The sequence below is a fragment of the Tribolium castaneum genome, chromosome 9 (assembly GCF_031307605.1).
Source record: "Tribolium castaneum strain GA2 chromosome 9, icTriCast1.1, whole genome shotgun sequence".
NCBI lineage: Eukaryota > Metazoa > Arthropoda > Insecta > Coleoptera > Tenebrionidae > Tribolium > Tribolium castaneum.
This window is the reverse complement of record NC_087402.1, coordinates 10126187-10147100: the sequence shown is the minus strand read 5'-3', so window position 1 is coordinate 10147100 and position 20914 is coordinate 10126187. Positions and strand designations below refer to the sequence as shown.

Genomic DNA, 20914 nt, shown 5'->3' with positions numbered 1-20914 from the left:
AAACACAATTTTAGATTAGAAATCAAATTGATCAATTCATTTGCATGACTTTCATTCAAATTATTCAGAAAGTCCAACAAATTGTTTCTGATTGTTATTAAAATATACCTAATGAGAATTAAATGGAGCATTTCACCTAAAACAATTTTTTTTTAAATTTATGTAATTAACTTGTTATTTTTATATTTTGTTTAATAAGTAGCCTTAAATATATAAATATGGTTTAGAAAAACTATATTTTTTATCAAGTTTTATTCTTGGTAATGAATAAAACTAATAATAGTAATGAATGATTCAGTTCTGTTGTATGCTCGGTTGTAAATGTTAAAAAAAAAAATTAAAAATATTTTTAGGTAGGTACGTTCAAATTTTCATAATTATTTTTTTTTGTCATTTTTATCATTTATTTATTTAATTATTAATCAAAATTATAATTCTGATTATTTTATTAAAAAAAAGTTCTGTAACCCAAAAATAATTGTAAAAATTAGTGCATAGTTTAAAGATCCAACGACCAGGTTATGTTTTATAGTCTAAAAATTATTGCATGGATAGAGATATTTGTAACAAAATGATTATTTGCGCAGATACGCAATCCATTAAAATATAAATTTTAAATTGAAAGTATTTGAAACAGAAAAAGTGCTATTAGTTCAGGTTTCAGGTGAGTTGAAAATAATAATTTAAATGTAATCAATGTCAATGACAACTGTTTACCATTATAATATTATAAATTGAAGAAAGATACTTCACTTTCATTTTTTAACAATTAGTATTATCTATTTATCTTTACTTAACGACACTTCGAAATCAAGCTGTTCTATTCCAAACTTAGTTTCCAGTTAAATAAATAATAAGCTTAATAATTAATTAATCGTTAGCAGCGCCAGTTGAATGACTTTACAGGTATTAATTATATGATGAATGCAAGTCCCTCTTGTTCTAGAAATAGATTCTTGAAGGATATTTATGTACCGTTCGTTTATTGGCAAAAACTTGACGACTTAATTAACAGCATGTTTGGATAATGCCCCCTAGAAATGAAATTATCCGTACTGCGTTTGAATTTTGAATAACAATATTATTCAGTGCAGTGGCAGTATTTTGCAAGTGGGACTGCCACTTTGAATAATTTATTTTTCACGCAATTCGAAATGTTACGTAAGTGAAACTAACTCTAAATGAGGTGTGAAGCCTGAAGAATAGAAAATTCTGGTTGGAAAAATCGCCACCAGACCGGGGTTAATAATTTATGTCGGGCTTTGAAACTTTGCGCTTTTCCAGTAATCTTCTAACAAATTAGAGTTTTTGTAATTTTATTGCACCTGCAAGCCAGACGTTGATCGCATCTCCTGGGGCGGCCTGAAGTCGAAGTGGGGTTCTTGTTGGTCGTCTTAACTCTCAAATTGCAGGTCAGATAGATTGTGACTGTGAAAGTCTTTAGACGTTCAAGTTCTCTCATATTATGCAATAAATAAATCAAACAGTGCTTGGTGAGATGATCGTGATCTTCATTTGAATTCGCGTAGAAAGTACAAGAAAGTTGGACGGAATATTATACGTGGAAAATGGTAGGTCTTAATCGGGTTAAGTTTAAGTCCATTCATTAGCACAGTCACTCTGGAAATTTCGTGGTGAAATTTTGGTCACCGGTTGCGGAATTTCAGGCAACGAAAAATACAAAAGTTTCTCGGAAAATTATATAATTCACGGATTTACATTCTTTACGTAAAATGCCTCAAAAATAATAAGAGTAGAACAACACCACTTAAAGTCGTTAGTAAAACGGTACTTTAAAGTGACTTCATTAGAAAATTATCTCCTCTTTGAGGATGAAAATAATTACATTAATTTGTGTCCAAAGCCGGTTGCCATAAAAATATTCATTGATTTCCATAACACTTAATTGTCGTAAATGTGAGAAAAATTAACTTTTGTTGTATCCTGTAATTATCCTTTTGTTTTTACACGGCGTAACTGTCACTCTCATTATAAAAATTACTTATCGTTCAAGTAATACGCCTTGTAAACACGCATAATATAGGAAGCATCAAAAGGAATTTAAAAAAACTGGCTTATATAATAAGCACATCTTTTACTTCATAGCGTATTGTTCTAGCAACAAAAACAATAACTTTCCGCATTAAAAAAGAAAAACTTTCATTGACAAAATTTTGTTTAATTCAAGTTTTTGTTCTTAGAATTTAGGCCGGTGATAATTTTCGCATTATGTGTCATTGACATCCGCAATTTATATGGATCTCACCGCTAATTGCTTTAATGCATTGAATACAAATCTTTAGGTCAAAAGAACATGCCAGCAAATTAATTAAAGCTGCACCTTTTTCACTTGCAATGCAGTTGTGAACCTTCATCTTCATTATATTTGAAAACTGAAAAATTTCAATATGAAAGTCAACAACAGGCCTAAAGACTGCATATAATTGACCAATTGAGAACAATATCTCAATTGCAAGTCATGCTACATTCACTTCTAATTGCATAATGTTTTTATTGTGAATTTATTGTAAAAGTAAATACGTATATTATAAACTAGTTGCGTGATACGGAAAATTACGAGGAATTTTTCTTCAAACCGTTAACTTAAACGGAATTGCAATTACACTGAAAAATTATTTAGATACACTTAATTGGCATTTCTTTGCAACTTTCACAGCAAGTTCAAGGCTAGAAGAATTGAGTGTTTTAAGGAAGGCTCAATTACCAATTGTGTGTTGGGCAAGACATTTTTGAAAGTTGTGGTAGCATTGCACTATGAATAATTATGGATGATAGTGTCATTGTTTTAGATATCGTTTATAGGCGTGATCCGCTATGTCAATTTAAGTAGGAAGTGTGTCAGTTTAATTATTTACGGCAATAAGACACGACTTTACCATTTAAGTTCGGCTGTTACAACATTTTACAGGTTTGTGTTAACCTTAAATGATATTCCAATTATGTGTGTCAAGCTATTTAGACACCATCTCCAGCTAGTCATCGACCTGTTAGCACTCGATCGCGACCACAATGGAATTAGTAAAAATAAATCGCCTATTTGCAGAAAGAGAAAGTGATGAGCGGAACAACACAACAGAAAGTATTATAATCGAACAATTACTTTATAATAAAACGAATTAAGAAACATTATAAATCCAGGTTAATTTCAATAAACTGGTTGACCTAGACACCAAATTGCAAAAAAGGGAGAAAGTTTTCTCATTTATTTATTTCCAGATGCGAATTTTGCTTTGGTCAACGCTCGTCCTGGTACACTCACACCCAGCCCAAAAACTCAACTTACCAGAGCTGGACGTTTCAACACCGGAAGAAGTCAACAGTCTAGAACGCGAGGAACCACTCAGTCGCTCCATTGACCCACAAAACAGCCGCAATAAGCTCGATGATACAGTGCAAGTGGTCGAGGAAATACTCAAAGCCGACCCCACTTTACCTCGCTTGACCCGTGGCGAAATTTTAGACCTACTCGAAAATATCACAAGTTCGGATGACCAAAAAAAGTTTTTGCGCGGGAATCGAGACCCGAAAGCTGTGATGGTCGTAATGCCCTATACACCCACCAATGACAAAAACATGGAAGATCTGTATACCAAAGCACCCGTGACTCACATAATCGGAGCTGAGCCTTTTAAAACCAAGGAGGAGGCGGACAAAGTGAAGCATTCGAGGAGACGACCACCGGTTCAATTCAACGATACTGATAACGATTTGGCGAAGAAACCGCTGCATTTGGAAGAAAAGAAGAAATATTCGGCGAGTATCAGTGAGAAGGTTACTAAACCAACAACCATTCCGCGAAACCAAGTGCGAAGAAGACGCCCAGAGGCCACAACTGAAGCCCCAAAACCAACACCGGTGACCACAAACCAGCCCAAGTCGCGGCGCCCTGTCAGGAGGCGAACCACCACGACCCCAACCACTTACCACCCCAACCATCGCTACCCCGAAGATTTCCTCCCCAGTCAAGGAATCCGCATAATTGAATCACCGAAACTGTCCCAGAAAAACGATGTTTCTCTCCCCGATCTCGATTTCGAAGAAAACGTCAAACACGAAGTTTCGGAACTTCCGCCAAAACCACTCACTGAAGAAATCATGGTCCCGGATCACTTGAAAACAGTTATGAAAGACTTGAATCTGGAATCAGCCTTAAAACCGCAAGAAAATCTAGTGGAACACAACCGGATCAAGAACATTTTAGCCTCAATTGGGGTTCTCCCAGATGGTACCACCACCACAACCACGACAGAGGCACCCAATGCCGAAATGGTCGCCGAGTCTTTAAGCCCAGAAATGCGCGATCTTTTGATGAGTTTCGGGTTATTACCGAACCCGAACCCGAAACCGACCCAAAAACCGACAAGGGATGATCAGTACTTCCCCGACAAGGCTGAAGTCAAGCCGGAATCGTACGTCGGGTTCAAACCATTGCCTGACGATGGGCCGAGTCGTGACGACATGGACGCCCTTCTAGCCTCCTTCGGCTTGGGGCGAAGCGCCCGAAGAGGCAAAGTCCTCAAAGCTGAAAGTCGCAGCGACAAACCGGACGAAAAGTATAATTTTGACATGATTCCCGAACACTTGAAAGGCGTTATCAGCGATTTGGGGATTTCGCAGGAACGCGACGGGCGAAAAATTCGAACCTCGTCGGAGAAACAACACGTCTTCAACCCCGATAACCAGTACGCCACTGAGGAAGAATTGAAGAAGCTTGAGCGTCTCATTGGTATGATCAAACAGTTGGAGAAGATGAACGGGACTGCGACTGAAGAAGACTTGAAGAAATTCGACTTGGAAGGCTTGAAGGAACTTGTCAGTAGCCTCAACGGGGATAATGGCACTCAAACTTTGGACCAAAAAGAGTTAGACTCGCCAAACCCGAACAATTTTGACGTGGGGCTTGTCAAGAATGAAATCAAAAGACAGGAAAGTACGACTACAACTACGAGTAAACCGGAGGCGGAAACTCCGTCCCTTACAGCTTTGGAGGAGTCTTTCGGTGGTCAAACCGAAACTGTGACCGAACCACCGGTTCCAGAAACCACAACTCGCAAAACTGGGTTCTACTATTTGGTGGATTGGAACACGTTTTTGGACATTGACGACACGAAAGGGAAAAGGGTTAATTTGAGGTTCCAGCCTACGATTGGTGACCCGAAGAGGTTCTTGTCAGTTAGTGTCCCTTGAACTCTTGCTCAATTATTTATTAATTTTAAGAATGTACATAGTAGCAAACACGTTTGGTGTGGAAAGTGTTCTTAACGTACTCCAGTTATTTACAAAGTAGTAGTAAGTGAAAATATGTAATTAAAACTGGAAGTTTTTGTAAACAATATTTAATTCCACTTCGCTGTCTCTGTGGTATGATCAATTAAATAGTTGATTTATTGAACGGCCCCTGTCACAAAAACCGTCCTTCCCCCGATAAACTATCTCTCCTTCTTTTCTGTTTTATCTCTCCAAATGTGTGTGTGCAAAATGCCGCTGTTCTGTGTAATTTTAGTGTTGGCAAATTTTTTTAATTGTGTGAGTTTGGAACATGTGTGGCATTCTTATCAATACGATCCCAACCACCAAAACCGTGAAGGTACATTTTTTATGATTTTTGATCTCATATTACACAAATTTTTAGAACTCACAATTACAAACATCACAGCCGACGACCAATTCAAGTTTAATTATGTTGCAAAAAGCTGGAAAAGTCTGTGTGATGACCAGATCTGTTACCTTGTTGGTTTTTCAAATAAAAACGTGTTCATTTCCCTTGTAACCCTCAACAAGGAGAAAAACGAATTTTTGCAACAAAAGTCGCAAGAAATTAGTAAGTTTAATAAATTTAAAAACTAATTCATTAACTGAGTAACAGATTTTGAGGAAAATATCACCGACATTGCAATTTTCCAAAACTGGAACTCCAGTTTACAAGATTTGGAAATTGTTATTGTGATTGCGTTAACAACCGAACTGTTTTGGTATAAATTGGGCGAACCTGGCCCTTTTCTTTTTTGGGTTTGGCCCATTAACAAAAATATAAGTCACATCAACTTTTTCGAAATCGAGTATGACACTCACATATTGATAATAAACCAACATTTTTCACAAACCACCGCCGATTTGTATCAATTTGAACTAAAAGACTCGCCGAATTTTTGGCTTCGCCAGAAATTACAGTTGTCTGATTTTGCACAAAGTTCAGCCGTGGTCACTTCAGGCCCTGATTATTTCATGGCAATTCCGCAAAAATCGCTCAACCAGTTATCAATTTACAAAACGAGCGATAATCATTTTATTAGTTACAAAAATTTAACCAGTGGTGGCATTACTAGCGTTGTTTCTTTCACCTGTGGCCATAAATCATTTTTTGCCATCAACGGCATGAATGCGGGGATTTACCGATTGGTTAAAAGGGGTTTCCTGAAGGAGAATCTGTCCAATAGTCACTTCAGCGGAGTGAATTTCTGGTTGCCTATGGACTTGTCCGTTTACGGTGACGATTTTATGTTGATTGCTCAACGTTCGCTGTTTCACGGAGGCCATAAATCTTTCGCCGTCGAAGTGATTGCCTATAATGGGGATAAATTCGAGGAGCATGATGATATCCATTGTTTGTATTACGGGGAGGAGGTTTTGGGTTTATCTTGTCTGCCGGACGAGGGTGGCATTGAAGGCTCTGCTTTGATAAACATTGATAATAATTTGGGTCTGGTGGTTCCGCGTAAAAATCGCTCGAGCGATTTGTTTTTGATCAAAACTGAAATTAGGCAAATTCCGAACCCTCTTGACCAACAATTACAAGATCTAATCAAGCGAAAAAATGAAATAAATGTATGCAGCGGGCCGTTATTTCCAGTTAAATAGATTGGTTTTGCAGAATTTGATAAATATTCAAGAAGAAAGATATAACGAATTGGTGGCAAAGTCACAACAGGTGTTTGATTTGGATTCAGTTAGCGCAAAATTGGATGAAATGAATGCAAATGTTTTGATTATGAAAGAACAAATCGATTCGAGTCCGACGCATTACACTTCGGTCATTTTTAACAATGTTGTTGAAATCAAAAGTAACGTAACAGCTGGAGAAGTGCAAGTTGGGGAAATAGGCGAAGAATTGGCTAACACTCTTCTTGAAGATATTGTCTTGTATAGGTTCACACGGTGTTAACACGCGTCTAATTTATTGTTTCAGGAGAGATAACATTGGGGTCATTTCGGGCCCAAAATTTATCAAAAATCTGGAAACTGAAGATTTGCTTTTTGAAAATATCAACGGAATTAACTCAAATCAACTTCTTTACGATAGTGAAAATATCACAATTGATGGCGATTTGGTTTTAGAGAATCATTTAATTGTGCGAGATCTCACAACTGATCAAGTAAATGGAGCCAAATTTGAGGACCAAGTTATCAATTTGGAGGCGCCTATTGATGAGGAAATTATTTTCGAAAATGTGAAAACAGACAAAGCTGCTGTTCAAAAATTAAACGACCACTTTATTCCAACAGAGGCCCAAATTAACGAGTCGGGTCAACTTGAATTTGAGTCACTTTTCATTCCGTTGAATGTTACAGTTGATCAAGTAAACGGCGAAAATTTTGATAGTTTTTTGAGCCAGTTATGTCTCCGCAATATTAGGAATTATATTCCCGGATTAGTAAATATTGAAGGGGTAATCAATTACGTTTAATTTTTACGATTAGTAAAACACCATTTTTTTCAGGACGTAATCGTTGAAGGAGACGCCAGAATTGAATATTTAAACAATTTGAAATTCCCTTATGAATACGTTTTTACTGATAACATTTTTCCAAACATTACCGGTAATTTTGCGATTTTGTTAACTTGTGGTGCAATTTTTTCGTATTTAGGGGTTAAAACATTCAACAAATTGGTAACGTCTGAAGTCAATTGCGAGGGAACGATCAATGGCATCAATACATCACAATTTATAACTCGCACCACTGACCAAAGCATACCACAAACTACAACTTTCAAAAACCTGAAAATAACAGAAAGTCTGAACGTTGACGGTGAAATAATAGGCGAACATGCGAGTAAATTCCTCCCAAATCCCACTCTCCTAAAAACCGATTTTGTGACGGCCAAATGCCACTTCAAAAATTTGGAAGTTGAAGGGTTGATTGTTTTATCGGACAGTTTCAACGGGAAAAATTTCAAGTCAATGTTGAGCGATGTGGTGTACTCTAGTGAAGAGGAACCCTTTATTGAAGGCTTAAAAACCTTCCCTGAGGGTTTAACCGTTCGCAAAAACTTAATAATTAGCTCGAACAGTGTCACAAACGTAAACTTGGACAGTATTGTTACAAAAAACACCGACCAGGTCCTAAATTTGAGTGTCCTTGATGGGATTGTCACTTTTGGTAATGTTGAAATTGGAGGTTTTTACGATTCTGTCAATATCACGAAACTGGATGAGGACTTGGTCAAGTTAGACGGGGAACAATACATTTCCTCAACTCTAATTTTCGAGGATGAATTGACTGTTAATAAACTTGAGGCTGAAATTGTGCGCCGAAAAGACCGGTTTTTTGACGCACTTGATGTTGAAAATTGCGTCGTTGAGGGAGATTTTGAGGGTAAAATCCAAGGTTTTGATTTGGAGGAATTTAACCAAAATCGGATGAGTTTCACTGAAGACCAAACAGTGGAGGCTGACTTCGAATTGGGTCATTCTTTCGTCACTTCAATTTCAGTCAATAAATTAAATAACGTTGATTGCAGCGAGTTTAGTTCAGATTCGTTACAACTGAAGCTAGTTTCAAAAATTGTCGCCGGAAAGGTGGACATTACAAGTGAGTTTAATAATTGTTTGATTTTTGCACGAAATTTCATTTTTAGACTTGTCTACAAAATCGCTTGAAGTTGATAAAATTGATAACAAATCAACTATGAGTCTTGGCGGTGCCTTGGACATCACGAAGCACAATTTGACCAACCTGGTCTTCAATGTACTGCCGATTTAAAAATTATACTCAGTGTCATAAAAATTGTAACTCCAAGAAGGAATAGGAATTTTTAGGAATAGAAATTCACTAAGTTTTAAGTGTTATGAAAACGAAAATATGCCTAGAGTACGACAAAAAACAAATTACCGACAATTAAATAAACTTTAAAGAAGCACAATTTTTGGAAAACGAATAGGTGGTTTTTTATTTGGCGAAAATGTTATTTGTTTGAAGAGTAATCTAAGTACTATTATGCGATTTTATCAGTCATTGATTAGAGAAGGTTCAGAACAAACCAGAAGAGAAAGCAGACTTAAAAAAAACAAATGAAGTCCAAAATGGTCATCTTCGGATTATGGCAACAATTCAAGTACATGAAAAATTTCTGTGCAATGGTTGAGTTTGAAAATCGTCGTACTTCACTTCTGACTGTTTACCACCGAATTAGGTCATTTGGACTGCTTTTTGTTGGATTTCCTAAGTATGGGAGGAATGAGCTTAGATATGCGTTTTTTCCCACTCCTACCATACAAAGAACATCCAACAGGAAACAGTCCAAATAACCAATTTCAATGGTAAACAGTCTGACGTAATAAAAGACCCACCCATTGGGCAAAAATTTGTCTTGTAATTAAATTATAGCTATACTCTGAAAACGACCATTTTGGACTTCATTTGTTTTTTTTTTAAATGTTTTCTCTTTCGCGCTGTCCTGGGCCTTCTCCAGTCTATGACTCATAACATTGCTTAATGATACTTCGATTTCTATCCAAACGACTAGCAATTGTAGTCCAAAATTTGTAGTCCAAAAATCATGCCTTTTTCAAAACTGCTTAAATTGTTAGTAATTTTGGTTTTGTCGTCTCCAGGCCTAACTGCTCTTTAAGAACACTTAAACCTAAACGAATTTAAAAAAAAACACATAAAAAGATAGTCAGAAAAGCAAAAAATTGGAAGAATAACACTTGCTGGTAAAAGAACTGAAATGTTAAAAACTCTCTTACCACTAGATTAAAATCGTTTAAATTTTAATCATTTATTACTCGCTAATAGTCGACCATTTGTGCTAAGTTTCGTCAAAAAATTCAAATTCCTTCTTGGTGCTGCAATTTTTATGCCATAGAGTATACTATTATAACTAAAACATTTGTTTCAGGATGATGTTTCCTTTGAAACCGTCGAAATTGAGAAATTTGGTGGTGTTGATTTCACTACATTTGTTACAAATATAGTTTACAAGAACGAAACACATGTGACTTTTTCGGGCGCTAAAACATTCCCTGAAGGTTTCACAGTTCACAAATTGATAGAAACTCAAAAAATTAACAACGTGGTTTTGCCCAACATTTTAAGAAATTATGGAGTTCAGGAAATTGCAGGCCCACTTACTGTAGAGGGAAACGTCCAGTTTGGTGAAAATCTCACTGTTGGAACCCTCAACGATGTTTCAGTTCAAGCAATAACAGATTCGTTTCAAGTCAACGATAGTCAAATTCGCATCAAAGGTGGGACGTGTATTGTGATAAAAATTCGTGAAAATTTCTTTCAGGAGACGTTCTTTTCGCCCGCTTGCCCCACATCCACAACCTCCACATCAATTCGGCCCAGCAATTTTTAGACGGAATGATTTACACCGACGACAATTTCAGACTACAAGGGCGGACCACTTTCAAAAACCTGGCAAATTTTGAGAAAAATATCCGAGTGGTTGGAAAAATCAACAACATCGACCTTCCGTCATTTGTGTCCGATATGGTAATGATCACGAAGGACGCTACCATAAAGAGCACTGCCAGATTCACTAAACCTACTTTCATCGACCACATGATCGTAAACAATAATCTCAAAACGCACGACTTGAACAATGTTAATCTCACTTCTTGGGTGGTTGATGCCATCTTCGTAAATCAAGGACTCATGAAAGGTTTGTAACAACTTATTTGAAACAAAATCAGGCAAATTCGTAGGCAAATTCACGTTTGAAAACGTTACAATTGTCGATAATCTACGAACCGATTTTATAAACGACGTAAACATCGACACTTTAGTGCCGTTAAAGACCCAACAAAACCTAACACAATTGTGCTTCAAGACAATTAACTTATTCGAAGACTTGCCTGTGGGCAACTCCACCAATTTTCACAATTTACCAAAAGAGTTCGAAAACACGGTCCTGCTTAACACGGTGCAAGAAATTGACTCGGATGTTGAATTCGCTGGTAATGTTTTCATCGAAAACGACTTGCAATTAACGGGTTTGCTCAACGAAATGGAAATCGAGCGTATTGTCACAACAAACACGGACCAGGAATTGACCGGAGTTTATCATTTTAAATCAAAAGTCAATATCGGGGACGATTTAATCGTTGAAGGTCTAGTTAATGGGATTAACGTCACGGAGTGGGACTCAGAAGGGGTTAAAATATCAGCACCGTACACCCAAAATATCACCGAGAACTGGGTCATCGAGCAAGATTTGGTGTTGGAAGAAACGACCGGTTCTGGAACAATAAACGGCCTCAACTTTGCCAAGTTCAGTCGCGAGATTGCGGAAAAACGCAGCTACAAATACGCAATGGAAAAGGCGCTCGTTGACGATTACACCAACATTTGCAAAGACTTGACTTACATGCGTGACCAGCTACAAAACCAAATCTACAAGTTCAGTTATTTGGAAAATCTACAAATGCTCAATTTCCAAAACGAAATCGAGCAAGTTTTTAGTTTTGAGGACCGAGACAGGGTCTTTTTGTTGATAAGTGAGCGGAAAAATTGCGAGTCATATTTATTCACTTTTGGTGATAAGTTCCGTTTTGTGCAAAGCCTCCACTTTGGTTTAGTTGCACAGATTATCCCAGTCCGTGTTAACAATTTATTGTATTTAGTCGTACGTAACCAGGCTTTCTATTCCACTTGTAAAGTTCAAGGGACCAATCTTTGGCAAGTAATCGACAATCATTTCGTGGTAAGTTAACCAAGTTTAGATAATCACACCGAGAATTTTTTCAGCATGTTGCCAACATCGATGAGCAAGAGCTGTTGCAAGAGTCACTAGTCCCTGGAGTTTTTTACGGGATTAGTGGCAACGAAGTCACCGAATTTAAGGTTTTAACAGAGCTGGACACCGTGGTCAGGTACAGGAAGTGGCAAGTTGATGAAGGTGGAGATAAGCAATTGTGGGAGCGATATTGCAATTATTTATTTTCAGACAACTTGGCATTCGTTCCTAGAGGCTTCGCCACCGGCTTGGCGTTGCGGACTGGGAGAAAATTAATTAGATTGCAGCGTGAAGACCCCATCGTTGAGGATTTCAACTACGAGACTGAAAAAATAATTAGAGGTAACTGTACTGAAGAATTCAATCCGTTTTTCCCCGGTCGTAAAGGCAGTGATCTTGTTGTAATGAAAGTCGGGATTAGAAGCAATAAAAGGAGTTTACTGGCTGTTGCTAGTCACGAGGAGACCAGTGTTAGGGGCAGTTTAGACTTTATTAAGGTATTTAACACTTTAATAAATTCCTCACTGTCATTTTTCCGCCAGATTTACGAAGATGTGTTCGAAGGAAAAATGTTTCATAAAGTCGCGACTTACAAACCGTCGTCCCTACAATCACTCGAGTTTAAAAACGGCGAAACGTTCCTAGTGTTCTTGGAAGATCAAAGCGTTTTACAGGTGTACGAATATAAGGGAATCGAAGGTTTCAAACATAAATTGTCCTCCAAAATCCAAGGAACGGAACTAATCACAATTGGAGTGTCGGAACGCAAACTAATAGGGGTCGTGGATAAGAATAAACTAAGTTTTATGGAAGCTATAATGTTGGGAAACCAACTGGAGGAGAATTTACAATGTACTTTGTAATCTTTATTAATAAAATTTATTGTTGGCAAGTTTAATCATTTGATTCACCCTGCGCTGATGAGTCAGCGGATTAAATTCCCACAACCCCTAAAACAATGAACCCTAAATTCAAGGGTTTCTGTCTCAATATTTGCGAGCAGTCACTGACTTTTCACTTCAGGGTCGTAAACCCGTTCCTTTTTTTCAGGAAGTGAGGTGCTTACTGAGGTATTTATTATAACACAAAAAAGATTTTTTAGCCGAGTGCCAGGTTTATTGTTTCCCGTCGTGAAACGATTAGGAAAAATCGACATTCTTGACTGGAATTGAGCATGAATCATGCGAGTATAAGTAACTGAAATGAGGTTTAATATACGTGACTGAGGGAGGATGAAAGCTCGAGGGAATTGTATTACGTGCAAGTTATCAACCAGCGAAGGATACAATTTTGCATTAACAAAAGTGCAATACTTTAATTATTATTTTTGTAATTTGCCGCCATTTTGACGCTTTAATAGGCATCTTAAAGCACTCAATGTCCACAAGTGCGATCTCATAATAATAGTTATTATTTGACAAAACATTTTACGAAAATTTTTACGTGAGCAAGAAGCAAAAAGAGGGCGTTCATGCAAAATTACCTCCATTGTCATCCAAAATCTTTTTTGACAAAACTTTGATAAAACAAAAATTTTAAATCAATTTTTTACTTTCAAAATTGAGATATACCAACTGTCACAAAAATTCCTAAATCGAATAAAGTAACAATTTTTGTTTAAAAACGGCAAAAAGGGAGCAAATTACAAAAAACATTAAAAAAAAAACTCGTTTCATAAGACTTTAAAGCTCTCATTCTTTCTTTGAAACTGGATTCGTGCTTTAAGACTGGTCTTATGAAACTTGTTTTTTAATGGGTCCAAATTAAATGCACAGTAAATAGAGTAAATGCACAGTAAAAATAATAAATGCACAGTAAAAATAATAAATGCACAGTAAAAATGATAGATGCAAAGTAAAAATAATAAATGCACAGTAAAATAATAAATGCACAGTAAAATAATAAATGCACAGTAAAAATAGTAAATGCACAGTAAAAATAGTAAATGCACAGTAAAAGTAATAAATGCACAGTAAAATAATAAATTCACAGTAAAAATAGTAAATGAGCAGTAAAAATAATAAATGCGCAGTAAAAATAATAAATGCACAGTAAAAATAATAATTGAACAGTAAAAATAATAAATGCACAGTAAAAATTATAATTGCACAGTAAAAATAATAAATGCACAGTAAAAATGATAAATGCAAAATAAAAATAATAAATGCACAGTAAAAATGATAAATGCAAAGTAAAAATATTTAATGCACAGTAACAATAATAATTGCACAGTAAAAATAATAATTGCACAGTAAAAATAATAAATGCACAGTAAAAAATAATAATTGCACTGTAAAAATAATAAATGCACAGTAAAAATGATAGATGCAAAGTAAAAATATTTAATGCACAGTAACAATAATAATTGCACAGTAAAAATAATAATTGCACAGTAAAAATAATAAATGCACAGTAAAAAATAATAATTGCACAGTAAAAATAATAAATGCACAGTAAAAAATAATAATTGCACTGTAAAAATAATAAATGCACAGTAAAAATGATAGATGCAAAGTAAAAATATTTAATGCACAGTAACAATAATAATTGCACAGTAAAAATAATAATTGCACAGTAAAAATAATAAATGCACAGTAAAAAATAATAATTGCACTGTAAAAATAATAAATGCACAGTAAAAATGATAGATGCAAAGTAAAAATAATAAATGCACAGTAAAATAATAAATGCACAGCAAAAATAGTTAATGCACAGTAAAAATAATAAATGCACAGTAAAAATAATAAATGCATAGTAAAATAATAAATGCACAGCAAAAATAGTTAATGCACAGTAACAATAATAATTGCACAGTAAAAATAATAAATGCACAGTAAAAAATAATAATTGCACTGTAAAAATAATAAATGCACAGTAAAAATGATAGATGCAAAGTAAAAATAATAAATGCACAGTAAAATAATAAATGCACAGCAAAAATAGTTAATGCACAGTAAAAATAATAAATGCACAGTAAAAATAATAAATGCACAGTAAAAATAATAATTGCACAGTAAAAATGATAGATGCAAAGTAAAAATAATAAATGCACAGTAAATTATAGCATCTCAAAACTAGAAAATGTAAAATTCCATGTTTCAAGTTTTACATTTTCGACTTTAATCGTTCGAGGGGTTTGTATCCTTTTAGTTTGCTGGGGCGAAGCCCCAGCCTGCAAGCTAGCTACTGAGAGTTTATTATTTAAATTGTGCAAACTGAAACTAGATACTGTGCATATATGATTTTTTTACTGGGTAAATTTTAATAAAATACTTTGCGTGGTTTACTAGTCATTTAAATTTTTTACTGTGCAAAAATGAATTAAATACTGATCATTTATTATTTTTTACTGATCAAAATCGAATTTATTACTGATCGCTTTATTACTACCCTTTTAAATATATTATTATTACAGAGTCACCAGAAGTAGTAGAATCGAAATGTGCGATATTAGCAATAAAATCTGACGTTTCCTGTCGCCGGAAATTAAATTTTCAGATGGCGTGATAAAGTTTACGACTGAATTTTCAATCCACTGCAGGCCGTAACATTGTGAGTTAAAAATCGTTTTTGTTAATGTGTTAACGGACGAAATAAATCGCTCTAATAATAGCCCTCGAGAGTATGTAAAGAATGTAGGTAATACTCCTGAAAATGTTTCAAATAGCCAGCTGCCACCTATTCGTTTGAATAAACCAAGCGGAAGTGTTAATTAATCTTATAAATATTTCTCGGGTGACATATAATTTCAATTTTTAATGTAAATAAATAGTTTTTTCCGATTTGAGCTAACTGTTGCGCCTGGAGTTATAAGTGAGTTTATCGTTTCCTCGGTCATTATCTTACGCTATAGTTAAAAGACTGTGGAGAAAAACTCGAATAATGTTAATCAAGTGGAAGCGACAGCTGGATTATTACTTTAGCATCAAAACTAATGTACCTATTTATTACTTTATAGCGCAGTCTTTTATTTATCATACTTTCTCGCGACTGTATTAGTCAGATTTTAAATCGAGCTCCGTTATAAATCATTGCAACCGTTTAAGAAGCTTAAGAAAATTTACTACCACCGGCTGTGTCACCAATAATGAATCCCGCTTAATTGATAAGATTGCAGACGAAACGTTTCAGTCACAACACTGAGATGTAATCTCTCGTTTCAGTCATTTCAGGAAAATCGATTCAGACGTGCGCGATCACACGGAGGACTCCGGGCCTGCGCTGAAAACCAAACTTTGCTCATTCCACTGCAGTTTACACGCAATTTTTCAGCACAAATACTCAAATTTAATTAACTGAACCACAATAAACAAATAAAAACGCACATTGTGAGAAATTTGATACAAAAGACGGGACAAAAGCGCAAAATGAGGTAATTGTGACTGAACGGTGGTGGAATGAACGATTTGTACCGGACCCGGCCAAAATGTTTGCGGTAGTGCAACGACCGGAGTCGGGAAATTTACTGAAAAGTGGCGGAATTGATTAGTTAGGTTGTGATAAGGACGAGTTTTTCAGTTTTGTAATTCTCCAATCACACTGTTTTGACTGAAACGACCGGAAGGAAGCCAGAGGTACGTTATTATTGAGTTTCACAGAATTTTTCTTATCGAATCAAGTGTCTATTAATAGTGATATCAAGTACCAAACAATCAATAAGTTTGTTAATTTATGATGTATATCTCTCGTGGTTCTAGTCTCTAGGTTTAAATTTAGACGTCAGAACACGTACAAAACCATTAATAATCAGGTGAAATATGACTGGTCTATTTCGGGCAAAATCCAAAAATATTAATTTTGGAAATAACTGTTTTGTCGTAAAAAGCGTTTTATGACGAGAAGAGTCGAGACGTGACATAAACTGACCTTCCAGTATTGAAGTTATGTTGGAGGGAAGCAACGAAGATACAATTTGAAACATTTACCAAGGATTTTTAGTACGTCTGAGAAAGGTCAAGAGGACCATAAAATGAGTTTCGTCTCGTAAATCATTTACGAAAATTGGAAAAGTTTGAAAATTATTTACGATCCATTTTACTACATTACAAAGATTGGATGTTCAAGTTCAAGTCTGTTTCCCGAGTGAAATAATAGCAGTGATAATCGAGTCCATTGTAGTTTATTTTTAGACCGGACTTAGGTGCGCTGGAATTCGGAAGAAAGAACTAAAAATAAACATGCGTGGTTTTGCCACTGAACGTGCAAATGTCGCTTTTGTTTTGAATTTATTTACTTTGCAAATGTGCACAAATTCCTATATTTACGATTTTTACGCGGAAATGCAAATTCATCATTGTTTTCAAAACGCCCCATCGTGCTGAAAGCCAAGTGAGTGATGTTAATTCTTCTTGAGAGCTATCGCATGTTGTAGATGTTTCACATAAAAGGTTTGTTTGATTTGTGGTTTCAGAGACACTAATGTTGTGACAAGCGGGATAAAATTACGCAAAAGTGTATTTATTTAAATATTGTGAGGCCGTTAACTGGAACATCGGCATAGTTGTGCGAGATTTAATTACTGCTTTTGTCCGCCTCGAGGACGATAATTATAAAAACATTGCACTGTCTGGAAATAGCAATAAATATTAATCCAAGTACCATCACGATGCAGTTGATTAATTTTTTCCCCCGTAATTGAAACAACAGACGTTTGCTTGAAAAAGCTAATAACTAGGTGCAAGCAAAGCACATAAACAATTTAAATGACGATTTGTCGAAAGCCCCATCATTTACAATTGAATCCACCCACTGATTATAGAAGTAGTTGAGTGAAGTATCTAAAATAGCAACAAGATGCGTTTCGTTGGTTGGTTTTTATGTCCGAAAGTAACCACGAAATGAGTGAATTGAATGTTTATTTTCACAAGACAAGAATAGAAACGTTACGCAACTTTTTAACCATAACAACAAATTCGAGACCGACCCTCCTGCCAGATTCGACGTTCAAATTATAGATAGTATTGTGTTAGAGGAAACATGATATTATACCGACTACAATCGAGGTGTAATTTAAAATCGAAGGGAACTCATATATTATTCAGGGCTGGATAAATCCACGGGGAACCGACTTAACTACAATGCGTAATTTACATAATTTGGGACGATTTGAATTATCTCACATGTGGGATTGCCCGACCAGATTATAAAACACACTCGCCCAAAACAGCGTTTTGAATCAAATTTTATGAATTTCAACTTTGTACATCCCTGGCTGGCGCGTGCCATGGCATGCGGCCTTAAAAGGCAGCTGTTCATTACGGCACCCTAAAGCACATGCTTTTTACTTTTTGGCACACCCGATATTCCCACACATGTTCGCCAGAACTAATTGCTTCGATAGTAGATTTGCGCAAAATCATCCTTCTTTCTTCCCCGGCATTCCTCTCGTGAAGAAAATAAACTCGCCGCGATACCAGGAAGAGCGTATTTAACCGCGATTTCAAAGGAGCTTCTTTGAATTAAACTATATTAGCTCTTATTAAAATAAATGATCTGGCAAAAGCTTGCTCTTTCAAGCACCGACGACGAGTCATCAGCCACGACAAAAATCTTAATTACGAAATTTCTTTTATTTGATAATCGAACAATAAGTGACCCACAATTCACAATGGTTTTTCCGACCACCATGGGGGTAATTTGCATGAAATGGTGCGAAGAAAGTGTTTTTCGGGGGCCAACTGTTCATTCAAATTTCCATACGGTCTGGGGTTGGGGAGGGGCAAAGGGTGGCTTGAGAATCGAGGGAAGAGTGAACATACACGCACAGATGTGCATGCGTATCGTGTGTGTACCTTTAAACAGCATCAAGTCGGAGGTTTAAAGTTAGTGAACATGTGACAATCTCGATGACCGGCTGTTGCACTTAAATGATCAGTGCTTGTTTTGTGATTTTTTAATGAATGAGTGCAGATTTGTGCAGTGCTTGGGAGAGTGCACCATTGGGAGCTTTTTACCAGAGGTGAAGTGAGCTTTTCGCACTCTTTACAACCTTCTCTCGTTTCCAATTTAAATAATTCTCCGCGTTTGTGGACGGTCTTCGGGCAATCAATCGGCGGCTTATCACTTAGGCGATAAGACATTGACTTCGGATACTTCTCAGAGCTGGCCTCAGAAAGATTAATTTTTGTATGAGACAGGTCAGGATTATTTGTTGTTATTTCAGCTTGGGGTTTCGATAAAATTTTGAGATATTACAAGATAAAAAACAGAGAATGTCTCTGTTTCTAACATAACTTGCCACAAGACATTTGCCGTCACATATTTAATCTACTCTACGTCAACTGGACAGGAGAGGTCCAGGAGAGGTAGGGCGCAATAATTAATAATTTATTTGTTTGTTCGGGTTGGAAGACATACGTTTTTTTAAACTCATTGTTATGAAAAAATTTCTACTGACTTGGAATCTGAAGCTCGATTTCTAGTTTGAAACTGCTTTCACGTTTTTGTGGAAATTTTTGAAGAACATAAAACTGGACAAATTTTGTGTTTACATCGTCGTATTTTCTCTTTTACTAGAAGCTTTTTTTTCGAAAGATTCCTCAATGAATGTGGATTCTAACAAATATACACGAGTTTTAGTTTTGATAAAAGAATACTGAGTTTCCTTGTAACGTTTCTTTTTTGTGTAGTAAAATTTTCGAGATGCGAATTTTTTTTTATCTTAAAAGATAGATCTATGCATAAGCAAGACAAATTGAAGAAAATAGCTTAGATAAGTTTTTGGTGCAAAAATCATTTCGACAAGTTATTGCATTTTGAAAAGTTACTGCGGTCTGTTTGAAATGACATTGTCGCGTATTTCTTTTGTGGTGTTTTCCAGTTCTCTCAGTTTTGTTTTCTCAAAACTAAAACTTGTGTATTTACGTTTAAAACTACATTCATTGAGCAATCTTTTCCAAAAAAAAGACGTTTCTAGATTTCTCCAGAAGGAAGATATGTTTTTCAAAAATTTCTACAAAAACGTATTTTTCATAAGGAAAAACCGAAAAATTAATTTCGGATTCCAATTCAGTAGAATATGTTGAATAAGAATAAGTGTTCAGTAAGTTTTTGAGGTATGTGATCCCAGAGGTAAGGCTGGGAATTTTTACCGATGTATCGATATATCCTTGATCGACATAATTATCAAAAAATATAGATATATCGATATTATTAATCGATAATTATCGATATATCGATATTATTAATGAATCGAGATTATAATCGATAAATATCGATAATTATCAATATTTATTGATATTCCGACAAATTTCAATAATATCATTTTAGTTTAGTTATGATTCAACTTCACAATTTAATTGTGCAATTTTTGTAGAACAATCAAACACGTCGTTAACATCTTTTCTTTTACTAAACAAATTATGTTGGAATAGTATTCTGTTTTTGAACTAAAACGTAAAATAGTAAAAAAGATAATATCTAAAAAAAATAATGTACAAGATTTTATTTTTTGTACAACTGTTGAATGGAGAAGTGAAAAATCTAATAAGAACAATTAAGGATTGCCAACCCAAAAAATTGAGGATGACATCATAGTTTAAAAACAAATAATGTCACTAACAAAATTTGTATGTGTAAAGATAGCGATGTAAAATAAAAAATCGACGGGTTCGAACATTTTTTTGCAAAACCATGAGGTACATAACTACGAGTACAATAATTTATGGTTTCTTTGTATAATTTAGAGATATACTTATGTATTTAACAAAACAAGTATTTTACTATTTCAACTTTTTAAAATTTAACAGTAATATTTATTATGCACTATCATTTATCTATAAATACCTACATTTTTATCGATATACATCGATAAGTATTGAATTTTACGAAGAGATCATAAAGTTTTGAAGTTATAGTTATAGCTGTTTCAAAACTATAAAAACACCAACGTCGCATTTCTTCTCAAAATTAGCTGTTATAAATTATTCATGC

The 20914-nt window shown here is 35.3% G+C and overlaps 3 protein-coding genes across 4 annotated transcripts in view; all 3 read left to right on the top strand.

The window, feature by feature from the left end:
* The first annotated feature begins 1402 nt into the window (after positions 1 to 1402).
* Positions 1403 to 5413, top strand: LOC103312850 (uncharacterized protein). 2 transcript variants are annotated; one of them, XM_008194584.3, is made up of 2 exons: positions 1403 to 1571; positions 3238 to 5413. In XM_008194584.3, exons 1-2 carry the CDS (start codon positions 1569 to 1571, stop codon positions 5206 to 5208), a joined length of 1974 nt encoding a protein of 657 aa, XP_008192806.1. In that variant the 5' UTR covers positions 1403 to 1568; the 3' UTR covers positions 5209 to 5413. The 2 variants fall into 2 exon arrangements, with proteins under 2 accessions (XP_008192806.1, XP_064214860.1); XM_064358790.1 differs by lacking the exon at positions 1403 to 1571 and adding an exon at positions 2911 to 2929.
* Positions 5414 to 5443: 30 nt separating this feature from the next.
* Positions 5444 to 12875, top strand: fs(1)N (female sterile (1) Nasrat). Its single transcript, XM_008194672.2, has 14 exons — positions 5444 to 5608; positions 5654 to 5842; positions 5888 to 6846; positions 6893 to 7161; positions 7208 to 7688; positions 7740 to 7839; positions 7888 to 8832; positions 8879 to 8988; positions 10142 to 10490; positions 10535 to 10909; positions 10953 to 11950; positions 11995 to 12145; positions 12194 to 12480; positions 12526 to 12875. The coding sequence occupies exons 1-14, from the start codon at positions 5485 to 5487 to the stop codon at positions 12844 to 12846; spliced, it is 5658 nt and encodes a 1885-aa protein (XP_008192894.2). The 5' UTR covers positions 5444 to 5484; the 3' UTR covers positions 12847 to 12875.
* A 5874-nt stretch (positions 12876 to 18749) lies between these two features.
* Positions 18750 to 20914, top strand: part of DAAM (Dishevelled Associated Activator of Morphogenesis) — a 44294-nt gene continuing 42129 nt past the window's right edge. The window contains exon 1 of the mRNA XM_008194579.3: positions 18750 to 18941. Coding sequence (XP_008192801.2) covers positions 18879 to 18941 — 63 coding nt within the window. The 5' untranslated portion in view covers positions 18750 to 18878. The remainder of the gene's footprint in view (positions 18942 to 20914) is intronic.